The sequence below is a fragment of the Vanacampus margaritifer genome, chromosome 3 (genome assembly GCF_051991255.1).
Source record: "Vanacampus margaritifer isolate UIUO_Vmar chromosome 3, RoL_Vmar_1.0, whole genome shotgun sequence".
Taxonomy (NCBI): Eukaryota; Metazoa; Chordata; class Actinopteri; order Syngnathiformes; family Syngnathidae; genus Vanacampus; species Vanacampus margaritifer.
Genome location: NC_135434.1, coordinates 26,242,247 through 26,265,595, shown reverse-complemented (window position 1 = coordinate 26,265,595; position 23,349 = coordinate 26,242,247). Strand labels below are relative to the sequence as shown.

The 23,349-nt window shown below is 41.5% G+C and overlaps 1 protein-coding gene across 4 annotated transcripts in view; it reads left to right on the top strand.

Moving 5' to 3' along the window:
• The window catches only part of unc5db (unc-5 netrin receptor Db), a 309,582-nt gene that overhangs the window by 278,409 nt on the left and 7,824 nt on the right, over positions 1–23,349 (top strand). For all 4 annotated transcript variants that reach the window (XM_077561281.1, XM_077561283.1, XM_077561280.1 and 1 more), the window contains 3 exons: positions 3,737–3,886; positions 10,167–10,331; positions 19,118–19,296. In XM_077561281.1, coding sequence (XP_077417407.1) covers positions 3,737–3,886; positions 10,167–10,331; positions 19,118–19,296 — 494 coding nt within the window. The remainder of the gene's footprint in view (positions 1–3,736; positions 3,887–10,166; positions 10,332–19,117; positions 19,297–23,349) is intronic.

Genomic DNA, 23,349 nt, shown 5'->3' with positions numbered 1-23,349 from the left:
ATCTGATATAATAAGAGAGAGAGAGAGAGAGACACCCCTAGCAAAAACTGTCTATGGTATAGAGAGAGAGAGAGAGACACAACCCTAACAAAAACTGTCTATGGCTATGCCATCTATTCTTCTGTCAACCAGGGATTGTTTTGCTGTTATGTAGATGGCGAACTTGGACAGTGTTTAAACTTCAGTAACTATTTGTTAGACTTCCCGGTGAGTTGAAATGTATCAGTGGAAACATTTTTGATTGTTCCACTGATTGTGTTACAGCGAGACAGATTTAACACTGAGACAAAGCTCTTGGTACCATAATCAGTCCCTGTCAAATGTTAATCGATCCTTATTTTCTCATCATGTTTGACTTGATTTATCTTTCGGCAACCCAGATTAGACACGTTTTAAGCATTGAGATCCCCTAAGTGAACATCTGGGAAATCAGGTTCCTCAAGATCCCTTGAGAGATTTGACTAAACAGGAGAGCTCAGCCCTGAGACTCATTCTTCTCTGCGACCACCATTCTGTCATGTCAGAGCCATCAATGGCAGCTGGCTTTCTGAATTTGGTTGATGCCTTCCAAGCAGATGCCAGACGTGTGTGTGTGTGCATCCCTTGGGTTCGTGAGTGCCTAGCACCATGTTTCTCTTGTGTTTCCCAAGCTTTAGTAATCACACATTGCTTTCCGGTTCTGCACGAAGCCTGATTCAATACAAACACCTATGAGAGGATTTTTTTTCTTAAGCCGTGACAAATAAAAGCTAATGCTTTGCATAGCGAGTAATTTTCTTTTTCGACTGCACTACATTCTCTTGAAGAAACACAAATGCGCTATTCAACCTTAACTTGATTTTCAAGGCTATACCATTCAGATTGTGTTAGAATTTTTTTTTTTACCACACTGCAGGCTGTTTGCCAACCTTACTGTTCAAATATGAATAGATATCATGGTTCTTTTGTGTTGAATTCTCAATCTTCTTCTTCAATATTTTTGACACGTTAAGATGTATATATTTATATTTAACAATTTGGTGGCTGGAATGTAGATTCTTATGTAATTTGTTTTATTTTATTTACAGTATGCTATATTCTGTCTGCAATAGCATTGTTCTATACAGTTTATTTCATTTTAATTTATTTTGTTTAAGAAACTGCTCAATAATACTTGTATATTATGTTTCTGATTGCGGTACACCTGTTTTGATTTGGGGATTTTTTTATTTCATAAAGTTGCACATTTGTTTATGTGATATATGAAATAGCAGATCAGGTATTTTTTTTAAGTAATTAATTTAGGGTTCAGTGGCAAAAATGTACTAGACCTACTTTTTATTCCATTAAATAACCAGTCTGTGGATGGGCCAGACTCATTACTGCTTTATGAATCTTCATTAGGAAACCATGACATTCTGGAGTATTTTTCTTTTCTGCTTCTATTGACAGGACTGCTGAATTGAAAATTATGCCATCAAAAATGTCATCAATACTTAGAAAATCATTATCTAAAAATATATGATTGGTGTCTTTTGCTCAAATAATTCTACAGAGCAAACAATAGATCAATTAATAGCACCTGTTCCCAGTCTGTCTAATTTACAGTATGTACATTTGTGTGTAAGGCAAATTAAATCCTTGCTTAACTCATTAACTCCCCGCGATTTACACTGATGCAACCCCCTTCGCTCCTGTTTTATTGGATTTTGACTGATTTTGCAAGGCCCACAGAATATTGTGTTCTATTGCTATGAAAACATGTAACCTACCAAAAGAAAGATTTGAGTCTCTTCTGTCAGTACAAAAGTACAGTTTTGTAGCAATTAGCATTAGAATATAGCTAAGTTTTGACATTATACACAAACCTGTTGAAAACGGTGGGGAAAAGAGCTTTTTTGCAACATGGCCCTGGTTGATCTCGTATACTCTGCTGCCACCTGTTGACCCTTTTTGTAATAACTACCAATGCTTCAAGAGTTCTCTTCCATTTAGAGGCTGCATCAAACCCTTCTGTATACGCTTGCATTAAAAAACAAAAACAAATATGTCTTTGGGAGTATGGTAATATTTAAAATAGAATGCATTTATACGTTTTGGGAGCAAATTAGTTAAAAAGGGATCAAGGAAAATTCCAAACAGCAGTTTAGGGACAGTTGACTCTAAGCACTGTATTTCCGTGCCCAACCCAAGTTTAGTGCAAAGCAAACTAACTAACTAACTATGCTAACGGGTGGCCATTCCTTTCTTTTGCTATTTCAATACCTTCTTATTAAAATAATCGCCTAAGTCATTTTTTTCAGATTTTTCAGGAAGCACACCAAATTAAAATGAACCATTTGCATCATGAGGAGATGATTTAGGCAAAAAAAAGTATTTTTTGCCCAAAAAAATTACTTATGCAGTTATTTTAAGAGGGTGAGGATTTTCGCAAACGCAAATACAAATGGACAGTTTTCCCTGTCGTGGGAGTGAACACAGCCGACTAGCTTTATGGAAGCGTTGTCTTTCATTCCCTTTGAATTTGGTGAACGAGAAGTACACGATCTTTGACATGACAGAAGCAAAAGCTAACTTGCTGTGCCACAGCCAAGGAGGGCAGTATAATTAAGATATTCAGATAAAAATACAATGAAAATAGGCAGAAAATGGATGTGTGGATTACTATCATAAACACAGTGTGTTCAATGAATTGATTTCTGCATTGAGCAGGGGTGCTCAAGTTCGGTCCTCGAGAGCCCCTATCCAGCCTGTTTTCCATGTTTCTCTCCACTAACACATCTGATTCATGATCAGGATCATTATCAGACTTCTGCAAAGCTTGCTGATTTAGCTGATCATTAGATTCAGCTGTGCTGCAGGAGGGAAACATGGAAAACAGGCTGTATAGGGGCTCTTGAGGACCAAACATGAGCACCCTTGATTCAGGGGGTTCGATGTATGCTGTCTTTTTTTTTTAATGAAATATGATGACATCCACCACAGATGACTGTGTGGCTCATAATCTGTCTGCCTGTGCCCTGAACAGATTCACCAAAATCGTGTAACACCACAACTTAGACCTGGTGTCCCCTGGTCTGAAGTTTAGTCTAATTTCAGCCACCAAATTGTCAGGTGCGCCAGGGGCACGTAAAAGAAAATGTCAAATTCCCAAACACGCTAAACTAGGCATGCACCATGCTTTACAGGGAAAAACAGAAAACGAGTCCAGATAGTCCAGGCAGATGAGACACCCTATTTTCCAGGTTGCTTACTGTTACTTCTGTGTTTTCAAACAAGCTTGTCAAAAGTTCCCCAGTGAAATGGCAATATGCAATTTGCCTCAAGCACATTCTTCACAACGAATAAGTACACTCTCATAGATATCCCTCTGTGTTCATGTGTCACCTCTCAATCTGAGTGACCTAAGATGCTCGATGAGGAGACAGGCAAGACATCCCACTGGGACACTCAACAGTGATGATAAATAATCACCTGCAAGCGACAACACAAGTCATCTGTCATCAGAAATTCAATTTGGGAGACATGTTTGCCATTGACACACGTTTCTACTCCATCAAATGCAAACTTCTTTCTGCTGTGTTGATACTTGTAACTGTGACACTAATAGAGTACTTGTGTGGAGACCTGTCAATCGTTGCTTGTTCATATAAATCAATAAAGGGTTAGCAACAGGTGTTTGTACGTACAGGTATGCAAAATGTAAATGATTCTTTACCTTTCTTTTCCTCTCCCTCCCCTTCCCTTTGCCACCCAGGGAGTGGTTGCAGCAGAGAAGAGCAGAGGGGGTCAGCTCCTCGAGGAGCCAAAGATGTTGCCTTTTCAAGCAAACACCTTCAGCCTACAGGTGTCTATCCAGGATGTCCCCCAATTCTTGTGGAGCATCAAACCCTTTACCACCTGTCAGGTAATGATCAGTGTAACTGACAAGTATACTGATTTGTTTCCCAACCTTCATGGAGCAAAGGCACATACTTTAAATGAGAAAACATGCCATGGTACCATGTGCCATGTGTTTCTATTCTAGTATAGTCTTTTGTTGCTTTTTTAGTCTATGGGTATATTTGGTGCTCAACAAATTCATTTTGACCACCTGTCATAAAAACACAAAAATAATAATAATATTTATTATTATTATTATTATTATTATTATTATTATTATATTAGAAACAATGATTATATGCAACTGTTCTGTTGTTGTTTTTTGTCTTGTTTTTGCAAAACAGTAAATTAGAAAATTTTATATTCAATGACAAACATTTAAAATGTTCTTACCAATGTTGTGGCATAGATCTTACATTGGTTGTTGGTCTAATACAATTGTAAAGCAGTTTGTGTTCACACTGTATGCATTGTCTAGTCTAGTGGCAGCAATATTAATTTGCTAGTTTGACTTCACAAAATGTATCATTAAAAACGTGATAAATGGTCAAAATACACCTCAGATACACCTCACCTCTGACCAAGAATAACATTTCCAACTGTTCTTTATTTGCATAGTCACTCAGACTCGTTTTGTCAGCAATTTATTCAGCAGATGCTAGTTCCTGCTGTCTTACCCTGAGTGTAATCACAGTCAATGATATCAAAAGAAAACAATGGATAGAATGAAAGAAAACAAAATCTGACAGCAATAACAAGCTGTTTAAACATCAAATAATATTTCAAAGCATAGAGTGATGTCTCTGCAAGATGACAGTGGGATACTTCTTCCTGTGTCCTACTACAGTTGAGATCCTCTTGTGCAAGGCACCCAACTTTTTAAATTTAAGTGCATTGAATTTACATTGATAGCTGTATTTTTTTGCTGTCCAAATAAAAATACAGTTGTGGAAAATAGTAGCTGACAAGATTAGTTGTTGCCACAATGGACACATTAACTTATTCACTCCCCATTTTCACTGAAGCAAGCCCCTTCGTTCCTGGCTGTTTTACTGGATTTTGACTGATTTTGCAAGGCCTACAGAATATTGTGTTCTATTGCTATAAAAACATAGAACCTACCAAAAGAAAGATTAGAGTCTCTTCTTTCATTAGGAAAAAAGTATTTTTGTACCGGTTTCCGTTTTGCAGAAATTTGCATTAGAATATAGCTAAGTTTTTACATTATTCACACACCTGTTGAAAACATTGGTGAAAAGAGCTTGTTGCAACATGGTCTTGGTTGATCTCTTATACTCTGTTGCCACCTGCTGGCCTTTTTTGGTAATAACTACTATTGCTTTAAGCGACCTCTTCAGGTCAGAGGCTGCATCAAAGCCTACTGTATGCTCTAGCATAAAAACGTATAAATAAGTTTTTGAGACCATAGCAATATTTAAAATTGAAGGGTTTTTATACGTTTTTGGGAGCAAATGAATTGAGCAGAGCTGTATAGTTTGGTAGGCTTTAAAACACTTTGGAATGCAAAATTGTAAGTGATGTTTAGATGTTGATGATTGTTCAAGCCTGAGGCAGTGCTGGTGCATACTGCACAAGGACAAGCATAAATTGGGAGAAATCAGTATTTCCTTGCATAAACTGCATGTGGTTTTGGACTGGCTGTGATTATCACTTTTTAACAACTGAATCGCTGAAAACTCCAGCTCCAATATGACTCTTGCTTTTACCCACCTTTCCTTTTTCAGCATCAGAAACATGCGGCATCTAATAAGTAGGACAGACTGCTGCAGTCACCCACCACTGTTTTATTTATTACTTTTTTTTCAACCTGTGGAAGAAATTTGTAGTACTGCTGAGCTGTATCCTGACTCAAAAAAATCCAGTGAATGCAGGACGAAAGCTCTGTGCTTTCAAAGTCATCCGCCTCCTCAACAGCCTTATTTATGAGAGCCTCCGGAAAGCAGGCACGCCTCGCTTTGGTGGAGCAGGTGTAGAATAATAGCCGAGCATTGTGGCATATGTCAAGTCAGCTTTTAGTGCTGAAGAGCATCCAAGCTTTTCGGCTGTACTCCACACCTCCCCCTACCTCTCATTGAATATTATCTGCTGCTTTGTGCTCTGCCGTGCAGTCAAGATCAAAATCATAAGGGTCAGGTTTTCATCAGAAACGCAGGTCAACACTTTAAATACTGTCTCCTTTGAGAAGAACTGACAGCTCACATAATAATATGCAGATTTGCTAGCGATAGAATCCAGAAGAGGTCAAAGACATTTATAGAGATGTGCTGGTTCTCCAGAAATTAAATGTAGCTGAAATCAATCTTTCAACTGTCATTAAAAACGGACCCTTATAGCTATACTGTACACACATATGTAAATAGTAAAACAGTCTCAAATTGCAAATCCTTTTCTCTTTAGGATCATCCTTCATCCATACATTTTTATACCACTTGTCCTCAATTGATGAGGGTCACAGTACACTCTGGACCGACTGCCAGCTGGTGTTAATTTCGTCAACGAAAACTAAACAAGAATAATTTTGTCAATGCACATTTTTCACTGGACTAAAACTAGACTAGACTGGACTAAAACCTTCATTAATAAACAATAACTGTGACTAAATTAGTGTACATTTTCGTTGGCTAATGAAGACGAGACGAAAATGTATTTCACTTCATAAAAACTGGACTAAAATCTACGGACATTTTAGTTCATGAACAAAAACGAGATGAAAATTTAATTATTTTTTTGTAAAATCTCTCTGCTAATCTGTCACTGTGGCACTGTCATGTGACACACAGTGACGCACCCCCTTTCAAATCTGCAGCTAGTGACAGCCATAAACACGAGGGACAGACAGGAGGTGGAATATCGGTGAGCAGTTAAAAAAAACAAAGTAAATTATAGTTATAATGTAACATTAATCCAATGGCTATAACGTTCCAACAATAATATTAATCCCACCGCTAACTAATGCTGGCTAATTTACTATCTTGTAGCATGGCACCACAGTAGCCACTTGTTGATATACTAGTTTTACATCTGAAATGTTCAACATTATCTGCTGCCAAAGTATATGTATATATATATATATATATATATATATATATATATATATATATATATAGGGGTAAAATGATTGTTATGACTAAAACGTTGACTAAAACTAGAAGAATAAAATTCTTGGACTAAAATAAAGACTAAAATACTAGATTTATATTTGACTAAAAGTGGACTAGATAAAAAAAACGGGATGAAGTTGACTAACTATTGATAAAAACTAACAAGCGTGATTGAAACCTGAGACTAAATGTTAAAATGGCTGATAAAATTAACACTACTGCCAGCCAATAAAATTGCAGGCCACATGTAGACGAACAAACATTCACACTCACTTTCACTATTACAGTTTGGCCATAATCATTATCACCTGTGTACCAACCACTTCATATCAGGTGAGTCAATTACTGATTCAGTTTAACGTGTAAGTGTAGCTTGATTGTATACAGTCGTTATTTATTATTAAAATGATGGCAAAGGATACGATTGGGCACTTGGCACACAGTGGTTGAACCAGCAGATGTTAACCTGGATGAAGGTAGCCTCCCACCACACAGATTTTGAGGTAAATACTTTTGTTTGTTTGTTGTGCTACTACTTTTTTCTAGAAATTACACAATTGAACTTAATAACTGACCAATAGTAGCAACATAAACAGTACTTTTTAAAGCACAAACAACGGTAGCGTCGGCTGAATTAGCAGATGCTAAATTGCTAACATACCTAATAACAGTGCAAGACTTGTGTGAAGCTGCTAGCTTTGATGGTATATTGACCACACACAAAGAGCAAAGTTGGATTGTACAAATCGTGTAACCTTCCTGGTCTTTGCATGATCGCAAGCACTCGCCAGTGTAGTGAGGGGGAAATTCCAACAGTTGTCACCGATACTTGAAAAAAAAGCACTCCTAGGGAGGGATCTGTATTAGCCAACCTGTGCATCTTGTGCATCATTGTGTCCTCATTAAAGTAGTGTGAATTCACTTGGATGAAATGTTGATGGATAAACGCTAGTTTTATCGCTGCTCTCCATTGTTAGTTCGTCGTGTGGCGGCGCCACAATCCTGTCAATGTGGCGGAGTATTCAGGAATGGTCACATGATGTCTGAAATTCTACTACATACTATTGTAATGTCTAACTGTGGACATGGGTAGAGTTTTCTTTCTTTTTGTATTTTCCTGGAATTTGCACAGGTAGAATTGGGCAAATACGCCTGCATGTACGCCATTGTAGGATGGAGCACAGCCAACTAGCAGCGTAAAATGTGGGCGGTGAAAGAGCACACAAATGCTTCACTTTGTGGGAGCAGGAATTGACTCTCTGAGATCGAGATATGAGATTGGTGCATGCTACATGCGATTCCACAACAAATAATTGGATAGGTTTTGCATGACTTTCATAGTAAGGATTACAGCAATAAAGTACTGTGAAATGTACTCACAGCAATTTACTGTAATTTCACATCTGTGATATTACAATGCATTATTGTAAAAGCACAACTGTAACTTCACAGCTGCTGCGGCAAAGCAATTACCGTGATATTACAGTACATTACTGCGGAATTGCAACCTTTTACAAAGTCTTACATTCACACTCATACACCAGTGGTTGGCTACTGTCATGCAGGGTGCCAGCCAGCTCCACTGAGAGCAAATTCAGGTTTACTGTCTTGCTCAAGGACACTTCAACATGGTCACAAGGACTGAGGATCGAACGCACAACCTCCCAGTTGGGAGAGGACCACTCTACCACTGAGCTATGCCGCCCTTTGTGCCTGATTACAATCACTCCAAGCTGCAAGAAGCGAGACACGTCCGTCACGTCATGACATGCTTCCTGCGGCACCTCCAAAATAAAAGTGACTATACATTTCAGCTGTCAAGACACTTTTATTGTGACAAGGTCCGACAACAACGTTGCCTCTAATTGCGCGCAAATTAAAAAAGAGCAACACGACTGCACAACGTCTTGTAGCTTACTTTGAGCCATAAAACTAATAAATAAATTTCAAATATGAGGAGAATAATTCGTTAAATTAGTCCGTTCATGAAAAAAAAAACTGACTTACCTAACGCCGTTAGTTTAAATGCCGTTATTCCCAACACTGGTGGTCAGGAGGGTGTCATTGAAATATTTGCTAGATGATAATGATAACAATTGGTTCCAGGAGTTACGTTCTTTAATGATTCAGAGGGATTATCCCATGATGTTGTCATATTTATGAAACACATATTTATGAAACACTATGACAGCCACTACACAAAATTGTAAATCTGTCTGCCTTGATCAAGTCTTCTAAAATTACCTTACACCACTTGCACCACCATTCATGGGCTCGACACATGGGAGCCGTGAACCTCATCGACTCCCAGGTCAAACTCAACACACGGGACGCGATAAGCAGTTGCGAACATTTTATGATTACGGTGGAATGCACACTAAATAAAGTTGGATGCTAATGTTCCGTTTGTACGTCGAGCACACGAGCGCCTGTTTACAAAAATAGGGCCTTTACACTTTAGAAGACAATTTCGAGTCTTCAATTCGACTTGGGGAACTTGAAACTGAGCTTTGAACCCCAAACCTTAGAATTGTGTGCCAGATAAGCTGTGCATTTCTAATTAAAATAAAGGCTTCATTTTTAATTAACTGATTAAATGACAAAACATGTTGCAACCTCAACTAGGGCTGCTCGATTATAAAGAAAATATTAATTAAATATTAGACATTTATTAAATATTTAAATATATTTAACTATGTAATTAATATTTAAAATATTAAATATTAATCACCATTATTTTGGTAATAATTGAAATCACAATTAGGATGATTATTTATTTTTTGGTACAAAACAAGAACATGTAAAAACATATTAAGACAAATAAAATTATTTGAAACACTATAATTATGCAAGTTCCTTTTGGATGAAAACATTTTATTGTTTATTTAATGTATAAATTTAAACAACTCGAAAAATTTAACTGGTTAATAATCTTTTTTTTACCATTATGCTCATTTTGTAATTGTGGAGTGTAATAATTGAAATTGTAATTAGATTATGATTAATTGCACAGCCCTTACAGCAACCTTTGTTTGTTTTTTGGTGTTTTTTTTGGGTTTTTTTTACATCTCACATTTCTGCACGTGCATGTATAAGAGTGGCAACTGTTGACGTTGATAGATGAGTCATGTTTTTGGCATAACGCTGTTATATACTGTACTGTACTGTTTATGTTGCTGGCAGGAATTCACCTTCCCTCGAGTGTGGTGCAGCAATCAGCAGCCTCTGCACTGTGCCTTCTCTCTGGAGAGATACAACCAGGCCACCACCCAGCTCTCCTGCAAAATCAGCGTACGGCAGGTTAAAGGCCATGAACAGATTCTGCAGGTTTACACAGCTGTTGGCAAGGTGAGCCACTTGGGCTCCGGGCGGGCGAGAGACGGTGTACTTTCTTGCTCAACCTTTGTCTAACCTTCCTGCAGTGTGTCCACCGTCAGCAGGACTAGCTCTCCTGAGCATGCAATATGTATTAATAGAGTGAGGACACCACTACAGTATATCCCCCCCCCCCAAAAAAAAATTGTATAGTATATACATAACAACAGTCTATCCATTTTCAAGCACCTACTACGGTAATCTTTATTCAGAGAGACACTTTGTCCAGAAAATAACTGCTTTCAGATTCACATGCATAAACACCTGGTGGAAGCTTCTCAGAGTAACAACCGTCTTCTGTCAGCGGCTGAGCAGCTCCACTGGAGCAGCTAGGAGTATGAAATCCTTACTCAAGAGCACCTTGTCAAGAGGATGTTTAGGCTGAGGAGAGAGTGATACTCGTCAGCTCACAAGTGCTTTTTCACACTCAATCACTTTCATGCTTATCTTGCCCCAAGGCCTTCAACACGACTAAACTATCATCATCCTGAGTTGTTGTGTTCTTTGTCACATGTGACAAACAAAACACAGTATTTTTTCCACCCACAATAGTGGTGGAGCCGCTTAGCTTAGTTACCGGTATATATTAATTATATTAGCTATGTCACACACACAAAAAAGACAAGGCACAATGCCCATTCTAAATAGGAAACTTAAGCTACCTTAACATCCTCACACTGCTTCAAAAAATATTCATTTTTGTATCTTGATGATATGTACAGTATATGTTTGTGCATCAATGAAATAACGAAGACAAAAAATTGATCTGATGGGGAAAATATATTTTTATAGATATATTTATACGTATCCTATTGATATATTAGAAAATAATTTTAAAGGGAAAGTCTAGTCAAAATAATTCTGTACAATAATATGTTCAGTGCAGCCCCACTAGTCTAAAAACTATTGTAACCAATTAATGTAACTAAATTGTGAAAAATATTGCATTTTTGCAATATGAATTTTTTTTTATCCATTTCAGGGGCGGACATTTTGCCACTGGCTGTCAACTAAAAATTACATCACAGTTGCTCGGGGCTAATGCTTCATTCAAAGAAGGTCGGAAGTCGGATTTATTTGTTTTTTGTAGTTCCAACCTGAAAGCATTCGAGGCGAAAGTAAACAACCAAATGGCGGATAGTAATAAATTGTGTTTTGTTTTGGTCCTCAAAACACATTTTCACCTCCAGCAAACTTGCCTTCTCACAATTTTGCTTCATTTATTTCATAAGAATTCCATATAGTTCGGTAGTTCACTGTATAATTTCATACGATACGATACGATATACTTTTATTTTCCCCATGGGGAACTTTTTCCTGGACTCCGTCCAGCTGCAGTTTACAGTAAAGAGAAAACAACAGAATAGAAAGAGATAAAATTAAAATTAAATAAATAAGAAGTGCAGCAATAAGTAGAAGACTCCCCAGAAGTCTTCACAGAAGTATACATGTGTAAAGTACATTGCACACACCCATATACACACTCCTATATATATATATATATATATATATACACACACACATGAGTATGTACACAACATTGCACCATATATCTTATTGAGTTAATGTCGGTTGTTAAGCAGTTTGATGGATGTCGGCAGGAATGAGTTTTTGTAGCGGTTCAGCCTGGTTCTGGGAGCCCTGAATCTCCTGCCGGAAGGCAGTAGCTGGAAATCATGATGCAGAATGTGAGTCGGGTCATTAACAATTTTCTGTGCCAGTCTGGTGACGGACCGCTCCTAAAGCATCTGTAGGGAAGGATGATTCCTGACCCCCATGATATTCATGGCAGTCCGCACCAGACCGGCAATCTGTGACCTTGACTGCACAGTCAGGTTGCCGTACCAGGCCGCAATGCCGTATCTGATGACACTTTCCAATGCAGCCCGGTAGAACAACAGCATGATCCTCTGCTCCACTCCATAGACCCTAAGTCTGCGTAGGAAATAGAGACGCTGTTGGAGTTTGGAGCAGAGACTTCCAACATGTACCCTCCAGCTGAGTGTGTTGTTGATGTGGACCCCCAGATACCTGTATGAACCCACCTAGCTGATGTGGTTGTTTTTAATGACGACTGGCCTGTGGTCACCAACAGTTTTTGGATCAAATATCACCTCCTCTGTCTTCCCCACATTGAGCACAAGATGATTCCGGTAACACCACTGGACAAATTTCTCTATTTCTGAGAAATAGTCCAGTGGGCTCCCGCCAGCCTGCAGCAAGCTGACGATAGCTGTGTCATCAGAGAACTTAATGATAAAGTTCTCTGGGTGTGATGTCACACAATCATTTGTGTACAACGTGAAGAGGACCGGGGAGCTGACGCAGCCCTGTGGGGCGCCTGTGCTTATCAATTTGGGTTCCGAGAGGGAGCTGTTGACCTTGACTTGCTGTGTACGCTGTGTCAGGAAGGAGTGATACCACCTCGAGATGTACGGGTTCACATTCATCTCCTTCAGTTTACCCAAAAGCAGGTGCGGCTGCATTGTGTTGAACGCTGAGCTAAAGTCAACGAACAACACACATGCATAAGCTTTAGAGCCGTCTAGATGTTTGCTGACTAGATGTGTGATGCTGTTGATAGCATCGTCAGTGCCGCGACCCCGCTTGTAGGCAAACTGAAGGGAGTCTAAGTGTGCATCCACCTCCCCCCTGAGCCGAGTCACCATCAGCCTCTCGAAACACTTCATAACAATGGAAGTTAGAGCCACAGGCGTGAAGTCATTATTGACCACAGGACATTGTTTTTTAGGAACCGGGGTGATTACTGATTTTTTTCCAGAGACTGGGAATGGAGTGTGAGTCCACAGATCTCTGGAAGATGGGCTGCCATGCCGCTGTGAGCTCCTCTGCACAGGATTTTAGCAGAAGGGCAGATATCCCATTCGGTCCTGAGGCCTTTTTCGTGCAGACAGACCTAAAAGCAGATTGGACATCATGGGGATGAATCACCAGCCTTGAGTCCTGCTCATTCACTGAAATGGACCTCAGGACCTCCCTACATTCAGAGGAGAAGTCCTGGGTTATCGAATCTTAAATAAAAGTCATTCAGCTCCCTTGCCTTCTGGAGGTCATTTAGGGTGCTGAGACCTTTTTGAGCAGGAGTCAAGTTGGTGATCCTCCTCATGGTGTCCCACATTTTCTTGGAGTTGTTAGCAGCAAAGTGTTGTTCTATTGTCTCTTTGTGCTTTCTTTTTGCTTTTTCAAGCATGTGCTTGAGTTCTTTTTGAACCAGTTTGAGCTGGGCTCTGTCCTGGTTCTTAAATGCCCTTTTTTTGCGGTTAATACAGTCTTTAATCTCTTTAGTAATATACGGTTTGTTGTTGGGGTAAACAGTTATTTCCTTTGTTGGTATGATGTTGTCCACACAGAATTGAATATAGTCAGTTACAGTCACAGCAGCAGTATCCGCATCCAGCCCATGAAAGGTATTCCACTCCGTGCATAGGAATCATCCTGTAAGGGTCTCAATGCTGTCATGAGACCAGATTTTAACAGTCTTTCTCTGTGGTTTGCTGCGTTTGAGAGCTGTTTTGTAGGTTGGGATGAGGTGAATTGTGTTGTGGTCTGAGTTGGAGAGGGGGGGGCGGGCTCTACTCACATATGCGTTCTTCACGTTCCCAAAGCATTTGTCCAGGACTCTGTCTCCCCTGGTTCCACATTTTACATACTGATGAAAACCCGGGAGAGACAGCTCCAATTTGCAGTGGTTGAGGTCTCCTAAGATGAAAACCGGGGCATACGGGCACCGTCGCAGTTGTTGTTGGCGGCGTTCCCGCTGGGCGGAACGTACACGGCGCAGAGGAAAATGTTTCCAAACTTCCTCGGCAGGTAACCCGGCCTCAGACTCAAGCAGAGAAGCTCCACGTCGGGGGTGCAGGTGGTCTGCCGCACCGCGTAATTCCGACACCAGTTGTCGTTAATGTAAATACAGGCGCCCCCACCTCTGCTTTTTCCCGACTCCTCAGTCCTGTCGGCGCGAATGAGTGAGAATCCCTCGATCTCACACAAAGAGTCTGGGATGTCGCTGTGGAGCCATGTCTCCGTAAATTGTTTGATTGACATCAATATGCGAAGATGACGCTCCCTCGAAAAGCGAACGTGGCGTGCGGGGGAGGGGGTGGGGTTGAAGGGTTCTCTATAAAGACTGTCCCCATCGTCACATTGAAGAGCCGTTCAAAAGATTCGATTCTTTCGTGAACGTCGCACCACTAGTGTCCGCGAAAATGCTCCCACACAATCAGTCAAGCGGAGAGCTTACGTGAAAATACGGTAAATCTAATATATGAATGGAGCGGCGGGTAACGACTCTAGTGTAGCCCAATATAGCGGAGTAAGAGTAGTGTTACTAATTTACACCACTACTCTACTCAAGTAAAAGTAAAAAGTATTGTGTGGTAAAACCACTCTTAGAAGTAATTTTTTTACAAAAACCTACTCAAGTAAATGTAACGGAGTAATTGTAACTCGTTACGACCCACCAAACTCAGAAAACAGGTTCACCGTGATTGGTTGTTATCTGAGTAACTGATGTCATTTTCCGTTTACAACAAGTGGCAAAATGGCCGCCCCCTGAGATGGATAAAAACAGGTAGAGTTTGATGCTTAATTCATATTCCACCACGAATTAATCAATCAGAATGACGTGTAAAGTTGGGGCGCATAGACTACATTATTGTAAAGACAAACCTCACCTGACTTCCCCTTCACCAAGCAAAAATGTCACTTAAAATGGATAGACACAGGTTAATTTTGTACCTTCTGCCATCCAGTTTGATAGTATATAGTTTTGAACAAATATAATTAATTTGTAGAGGGTAAATAGTTTTTGTTGAATTGTTATACAGTGTACCTGTCATGGTGTGTGAGTGGAGGACCCAAATGCAGGAAAGTAGGAGAGCCACGGCAGGGATGTGGATAATGTAGTTTTAATCCACCAAACGAACCAACACAAAAATCACGCTCGAGGACGGACAAAAGCAAACACAAAATCACGCTCAAGGGCGGACAAAAACAAACAAAATCACGCTCAAGGGCGGACAAAAAGCAAAACCAAAATCATGCTCGAGGGCGGACAAAAAGCAAGTCAGGGGAATCAGGAGTAGATTCTTGTAGAAGCTTGTTCAGTCGGGTCAGGTGAATAGCGTCTTGGAGTAATAACCCGACACTTCTTGCTGCTTCTGCCAGGCCTTTATCTTGGCCTGATGAACTGATGAGCAGCAGGTGTGTTTAGCGGGCTCCGCCCTCCAGCTGTTTCCCCGGTGACTGAAAGGGAAGCAGAAACAGCTGACCCCAATCATGACAGTACCCCGCCACTAACGAACACCTCCAGGCGGACCACCCGGCGGAGAAGGATGCAATGCATGGAAGTCACGGACGAGTGACTGGTCCAAAATCCAGGAGCGGGGGATCCACTGGCGGTCCTCGGGACCGTACCCCTCCCAGTCGACCAGATACTGCATCCCTCTGCCACACTTTCGAGAGTCCAGAATGGCCCTCACCGTGTAGACAGGCTGCCCACCTACGACCCGGGGAGGCGGCGGGGGTTTTAAGCTATAGTTGCGGATGAACCGACGGTAGAAATTAGCGAACCCTAGGAACCTCTGCAAGTGTTTTCTGGACGTGGGTGTTGGCCACTTGACCACGGCCTGGATCTTGGCCGGGTCGGCTCTCAATTGACCCCTCTCCACAATATAGCCGAGGAACTGGACCGAACTGGTGTGAAACGCACACTTTTCGGCTTTTACGTATAGCCGGTTCTCCAGCAGTCGCTCCAAAACCAGCCGAACGTGTTGCTAGATTTCTTGAGAAGATTAAAATGTCGTCAAGGTACACAAAAAAAAAAGTGATTGAGCATGACGCGTAAGACGTCATTAATGAACCCCTGGAATACTGCGGGAGCGTTTGAGAGGCCAAACGGCATAACCAAATACTCGAAATGCTCAATGGGTGTTTTAAACGCTGTTTTCCATTCATCGCCCTCCCTTATCCTAACCAGATGGTAGGCACTACGAAGGTCTAATTTGGTGAACACCGTAGCCGAATGTAAGGGAGCGAATGCTGAGTCCATTAGCGGCAAAGGATATTTGTTTTTAATAGTTATGTCATTCAACCCACGGAAATCGATGCAAGGGCATAGTGTTTTGTCTTTCTTTTCAACGAAGAAAAACCCTGCCCCTAGCGGCGACTTGGAAAGCCGAATCAGCCCGGCCGCCAGTGACGTTGTGATATATTCCTTTAGGGCTTGGAGTTCCGGCTTGGCAATTTGGTACAGGCGTGTACTAGGCAGCGGTGCCCCAGGAACCAGTTCTATCGCGCAATCATAAGGTCGATGCGGGGGGAGAGACATGGCCCGGTCTTTACTAAAAACCTCCCGTAAGTCGTGGTATTCCGCTAGCACATCATCCAGGTTAATCAACTCTATAGTTGCTTCGGCTGGGCCACCATGGTCATTCACCGCTGACTGCAGGCAATGCGAGTGACAGAACAAACTCCATCTCTCCAACCTGGGCGGCATAATGAAGAACTGTCTGGTTTCCACGTGGTTTCCCGATAGACGCAGTTGTAGACTCTCTGTTCTGTGTGTAATTACACCCAAGAGGCGCCCGTTGAGGTCATACATCTCCTTGGTTCTCTCGAGTCTAACCACCGGACATTTCAAGGCGTTAACAATCTTCGGGTCGACAATACAGTCGTCCGCCCCAGAATCCACCAAAGCCGTCATCTTTGCCCTCACCCCACCCCATGTCATTTCTCCTGACAATTGTAGTCTTTTTGTGTTAACTGATCCCATGGACTGGAAGTACTCACACTGGATGTTACGTTGGGATGGAATGGTTGTGGCTGGAACGGATGCGACGTCCCGACGCCTCTCAGGCCGCCTCCAACTTTGAAACAATAGGTGTCCGGGCCGACCACAATATCGGCACGCCTGGTCTCTCCACTGGTTCGTGCATTCCGTCACAGAGAGCCGCCCTCCTCCCAGCTGCATAGGCTCGACGCCATCTCCGGCAGGAGAGCGTCGCCACGAAGCGTCGGGGGGCGGGGCATCAAAGAAGCGCCCCGCGGACGTGGCCGACACCGGCTGAGCAGCCGTGTCCGTTGCCTCCGGTCGTCGCTCCTTCTCCCGTTCCCACCGTCGCTCCCGCAACTTGTTGTCCAACCGGATGGCCAAGCCGATGAGCTCCTCCAGAGTGGACGTCTCGTCCCGTGCCGCCAGCTCGTCCTTGATCCGCGGGTTGAGTCCCCGCCGGAAAATCCCGCACAGCGCCGCTTCGCCGTAACGGCTCTCGGCGGCCAAAACCCGGAAGGAGATGGAGTAATTCCGCCGCGGAGGAGTCGGCTTGCTGGAGATCCAGCAAGCGGCTGCCCGCTTCCTTCCCTTTTACTGGGTGGTCGAAGATGTTTCGAAATTCCGCCAGAAAGGCAGGAACTGAAGCTCGGAGTTCCGGATTGGCTTTGCTGACCGCCATCGCCCATAATGCCGCCTGGCCGGAAAGCAGACTCATAATAAAGGCGACTTTGGCGCCGTCATCCGGGAAGGTGTGCGGCTGTTGGTCGAGAACCAGACTACACTGGTGAATGAACTGGTCACACCCACCAATTTCGCCAGAGTAGCGGGGAGGATGGGGAATATTGGGTTCCCGGAGAACAAAGTTGCCTGCTGATCGGGACGCGGGGAAGACAGGAGACGCCCCGGCTGGTCGTAAGTCTTCCGCGGCCGTGGATTCCGACCTCCGCTCCACCTTCAAGGTGAGTGATCCGATCTGCGGTTAGCGTCGACATTGCCTCCTTCAGCTCACAGAAGTATTGCTCGTGCTGGCCGAGTAAGTGTCCATGGCTGGCCATGGCCTGGCGCAGGCTGTTGGGGTCTGCGGGGTCCATTCTTGGTCGGGTTATTCTGTCATGGTGTGTGAGTGGAGGACCCAAATGCAGGAAAGTAGGAGAGCCACGGCAGGGATGTGGATAACGTAGTTTTAATTCACCAAACAAACCAACACAAAAATCACGCTCGAGGGCGGACAAAAGCAAACACAAAATCACGCTCAAGGGCGGACAAAAACAAACATAAAATCACACTCAAGGGCGGACAAAAAGCAAAACCAAAATCACGCTCGAGGGCAGACAAAAAGCAAGTCATGGGAATCAGGAGTAGATTCTTGTAGAAGCTTGTTCAGTCGGGTCAGGTGAATAGCATCTTGGAGTAATAACCCGACACTTCTTGCTGCTTCTGCCAGGCTTTTATCTTGGCCTGATGAACTGATGATGAGCAGTAGGTGTGTTTAGCGGGCTCCGCCTTCCAGCTGTTTCCCCGGTGACTGAAAGGGAAGCAGAAACAGCTGACCCCAATCATGACAGTACCAATTACAAATATTCCTACTTATATTTTGAAAAATGCAGGTGGTTTTGGTCTGTTGAAACAGGAAAAATGGAATGTTTGCATACGTGGTTATGCTACAGTCATACTACGTGAATTGTTCTGCATGTTTACTGTGACTTGCGAGGAGCTATAAGTCCCATGATTCCAGACCAGGAGTGCAACTATATGACCAAAAGGATGATTTTTACAATGCTGTCTTCTGAATAAGAGAAAATACAAAGAAATGGGAAATCATGTTTATATTATGTCTTTCATGTGTACAAAGCATTTGATACATCGTATATGTTGTTGTAATGTTGTGACTTTTAAAAAAATATATATCCCACCCATCTGGTTTACTAACAGATTAAAAAATGTTTGCCTCCACTTTTTTCCCTAGACTGAAAAGGAATTGGTTCCCATTTTCATGCAGACAGACTGCACCATCACCTCTCAGACGGGGCCCAAGGCTTTCAAAATCCCCTTATCCATTCGCCAGAGGATTTGCGCCACCTTTGACACTGCCAACGCCAAGGGCAAGGACTGGCAACTCTTAGCCCACAAACTCCACTTAGATCGGTGAGCCACCTGCCTCTCTTGCATTCTATGCACACTCTGCCTGAGATTCGGTCAAACACACACACACATACAGACGAACAAGGAAATCTCGGTTTGCATTGGAGAGCTCCAGCAATGGACGACTATCTTGTCCACTGTCACCACAACTTATTGTTGAGCAACTCAAGTCGCAAGTTGTGGACCGCTCCCTCATCTGAATAACATTTTGTCCTGGCAGAGCGTTTGGAGCATGAAATAAATAAATGTGAGAGCAGAGCGTTTTTATTTATTGATTGATATTTATTAATTAAATTAGTTTTTGTATTTATTTTGACAATTATTTTTACTTTTATTTAAATGTTTTGAATCTCTTTTTTATTTTAGTATTTATTTTTACTTTTATTTATTCATTTATGGATATATATATATATATGTACAAACGTTTGTGAACCTCTTGAGCAATTTGATTTTCCAATTGTTTCAACCTGATTTTGTTGTTCAATCTGAACTATTACATTTTATATGAAATAACAGTTGTAGGTTTAGCATTTCAATGCATTGTTCTTTTTTTTATCAATTGTGTAGTCAAAACTAAATTAAAAAGAGTTTTTGCTTAATTCATGTAGGTGCAAAAGTAGTTGCATTGCTTAAAACAAGCAGTCAAGTAGGATCAAGTAGGACAAATTGGTAGCTAAACTTACCACTGAAATTGACCAATGAAATGAGAGAGGTTTAGCAAAGAAATTGTGCATCACTGACAGAAACAGAGACAAAACCACATCACTTTAATTTTACCCAGGTGAACCCATACAGGTCAGTCATGCTGAGAGGAAGAGCAATCTCAGGGGACCTCAGGAAGTGGGTAGTAACAGCACATCTGTCTGGTGAAAGCTATAAAGTAATCTAGAAAAAATTGAGCTTCATCAGTCCACTGTGAAGCAGATCATCTGCAACTAGAGAACACTGAAAATTACTACAATCCTGTCTAGAAGTGGACGACCTTCTAAAATATCAGCAAAACCCACAAGACAAATGATAATTCATGTGAAAGCCATCCTGTGCATCACATCGAGGGTTTTGCAGACCTCTTTTGCTGCATCTGGGACACATGTGCATGCTTCAACAATCAGAAGAAAAGTCAATCGACAAGGTTTTCTTGGAAGGCTTGCTAGGTAGAAGCCTCTACTTTCAAAAAAGATCAAAGCTGCGCATCTTAACTTTGCCAGCGAGTACCTGGACAACACTGAAGCTTTTTTGAAGTCCCTTCTGTGGACAAATGAGTCCAAAATTTAACATTTGGTCACAACTAAAACAGTTATGTTTGGTGAAAAGTCAAACACCAGCAAAAGAAACTAGAGTGAAGCATAGGGGTGAGAATGTTAAGTTCTGGGCTGGCTTTTCATCCTCAGAACCTGGACAACTCCACATAGTCAAGGCAATCATGAATTCAGAGGAATATTGTAAAATCATGGATCATAACCTGAAGCCGTACTTTGTGAAGTTACAGCCTGGTAGATGATGGATCATGCAACATGACAATAATCCAAAGCATTCCAGCAATACAACCAAGGAACGGCTGAAGAACAACAAGATTCATGTTCTGGATGTGCCCAGTCAAAATCCTGACTTACATTCTTTCAAAATACTGTGGCGGGACCTGAGGCGGGCAGTTTATGCTAGACGCCCATCCAACCTCTCTCAACTGGCTGCGTTTTGCAAGGAAGAGTGGCAAAAATCCCCCAAAGTAGATGTGAAAGACTGAAAAGTCACTAAAGAAAGTGTTTGGATGAAGTTCTCATTGCAAAAGGAGGTGCAATGTCCGGTTAAGTGAGGGGTTCACATCATTAAATCAACAACTTTTGCTCAATAATGAATGACAATATTATCATTCTTTTTGTTCAAGTCCATTATTTTCAATGTCAGCATTGTAGATTGGGGTATGACTAAACATTTAATAAGGTTATTTAAAAAATAATAATAATAATAATCTGACCATGCCGGCAGGGTTCACAAACTTTTGAGCAGCACTGTTTATTGTTGTTTTTATTTGCATTTATATTTATTTTTTGCATTTATTTTTTTTATTATATTTTTATATCCGTTTTTTATTTTCACATTTAGTCATTTATCCATCCATCCATCAATTTTCTTAACCGCTTGTCCTCACAAGGGTCGCGGGGGGCGCTGGAGCCTATCCCAGCTGGCTTCGGGCAGTAGGCGGGGTAGACCCTGAACTGGTTGCCAGCCACACTCACAATCACAGCTATGGACAATTTGGAGTGTTCAATTAACCTTCCATGCATGTCTTTGGAATGTGGGAGGAAACCGGAGTACCCGGAGAAAACCCACGCAAGCACGGGGAGAACATGCAAACTCCACCCAGGAAGGCCAAAGCCCGGACTCGTTCTCACGTCCTCTGCACTGGGAGGCGGACGTGCTAACCAGTCATCCACCGTGCCGCCCACTTTTAGTCATTTATTTACTTTTAATTTTGGCAGTTTTGGTCCTCCACAGTTGAGTGCATATAATATAGAGAGAACACAGATATTTTCAGATCACATTAACTTGTAGACTCATTAACTGATCTTCTCTGTTTGACAGTGACAGTATTTGCTTCACGCTTTTGAATTGATACTGTACAGTAAAAGATAAGGATGCAATATATTGCAATATTGATTGTTGTACTCCTGTGCGATTGGCCCGTGACCACTCCAGGGTAGCCTATCACTGAAAAATAGATCGGCACATGTGCAACCCTAAAGAGGACAAAGCAGTATAGAAAATGGATGAATGGATGGATTTTTTGTCTCACACCAAGTGATCAGATGACTCGCACAGGACACCGGCTGGGTATCATCTATTAAGAGGCAAGATGAACTCTGTATCAAAAACATAATAAAATCCACTTTTGACTGAAATGTAGTTAATGATTTAAGTGCAGTTGTACATCACTGTAAAGTCCAATTAAAATATCAAGCATCATGTTAATGACGACCTCAAAATTTAGTATGACTGGTATGTGCCTGATGAAATGTCAAGTAAGTGCAATTCAAAACTGCAGAATGCACCGATATGGTTGTGCGTTTGGGTGTGCGTATCAAATGGGGAGAGCCCCTTTTGTTAAGGTCACTTAGCTCCTCAATGTTTTCTGTGAGATTGTGGTGGCTCTAATCTCCTGCTCGGGGTTCATTAAGGGCCACTATCTTGGAGTCCTTTGGGGTTCCAAATTATCTAGATAAGATTTCCTCTCCACACTGGGTGGCGGCTTTGGATCGCATCTGATGAGACATAAGGCAAAAAGTTAATGAGCTGCAGTGAAACACTGACCCCTACTGGACTATCTATTCATGATACATTCATTGGCATGGCAACAAGCTCCTTCATTTGGACTACCACTCCGAAATCTTAGCAATACAGCTTTTCTCCTCCTGTTAAGACATCATATTCTTGTTTATGTTTTTTTTTAATTCTCATGAAGGATTCAAGTGTAGTTTTTTTTTAAATAGATATTTAAGGTGTTGTGGGACATGCATATTTTTGAATAAGTTTGTTCTGTTGTTTATTATATTAAACCACTAATTAAATTTTATCGATTTAGTATTTCTTTTTTTTATCTGAAGGCCCATAGAACTTCTTTAAGTAAAACTTGATATGTTCTCATACATGCTGTTTAGAGCTGGATTTATCAACGCTAAAAGGTTGATTTGCATATAATGATCAACATGTTTAATCCTTTTGGAAATTAGATCCCACTGTAATTATGCCACCTGCATCATTTAAACATGTAGCGCACCCATTATGCAAATGTCCACCTCTATATTTATATTCTGGGAGAGGCCCATAGATTATTTGCACGTGGAAAAATATATATATTAGCAGTTTTGTGCTGATGAACAATATCATAAGAGGGGGAGAAAACTGCAGGATGAAGGACGTACATAAATGAAAAAGAAAAAAAGATGAGGCTGCTGGCGAAATCTTCTGAAACATGTACTCCATGGTCGTAAAAATCACACAATCTGCATCAGATAAGTGGTTCTGCAGAAGCAGACAGAAAAATTATAAATTACTGCT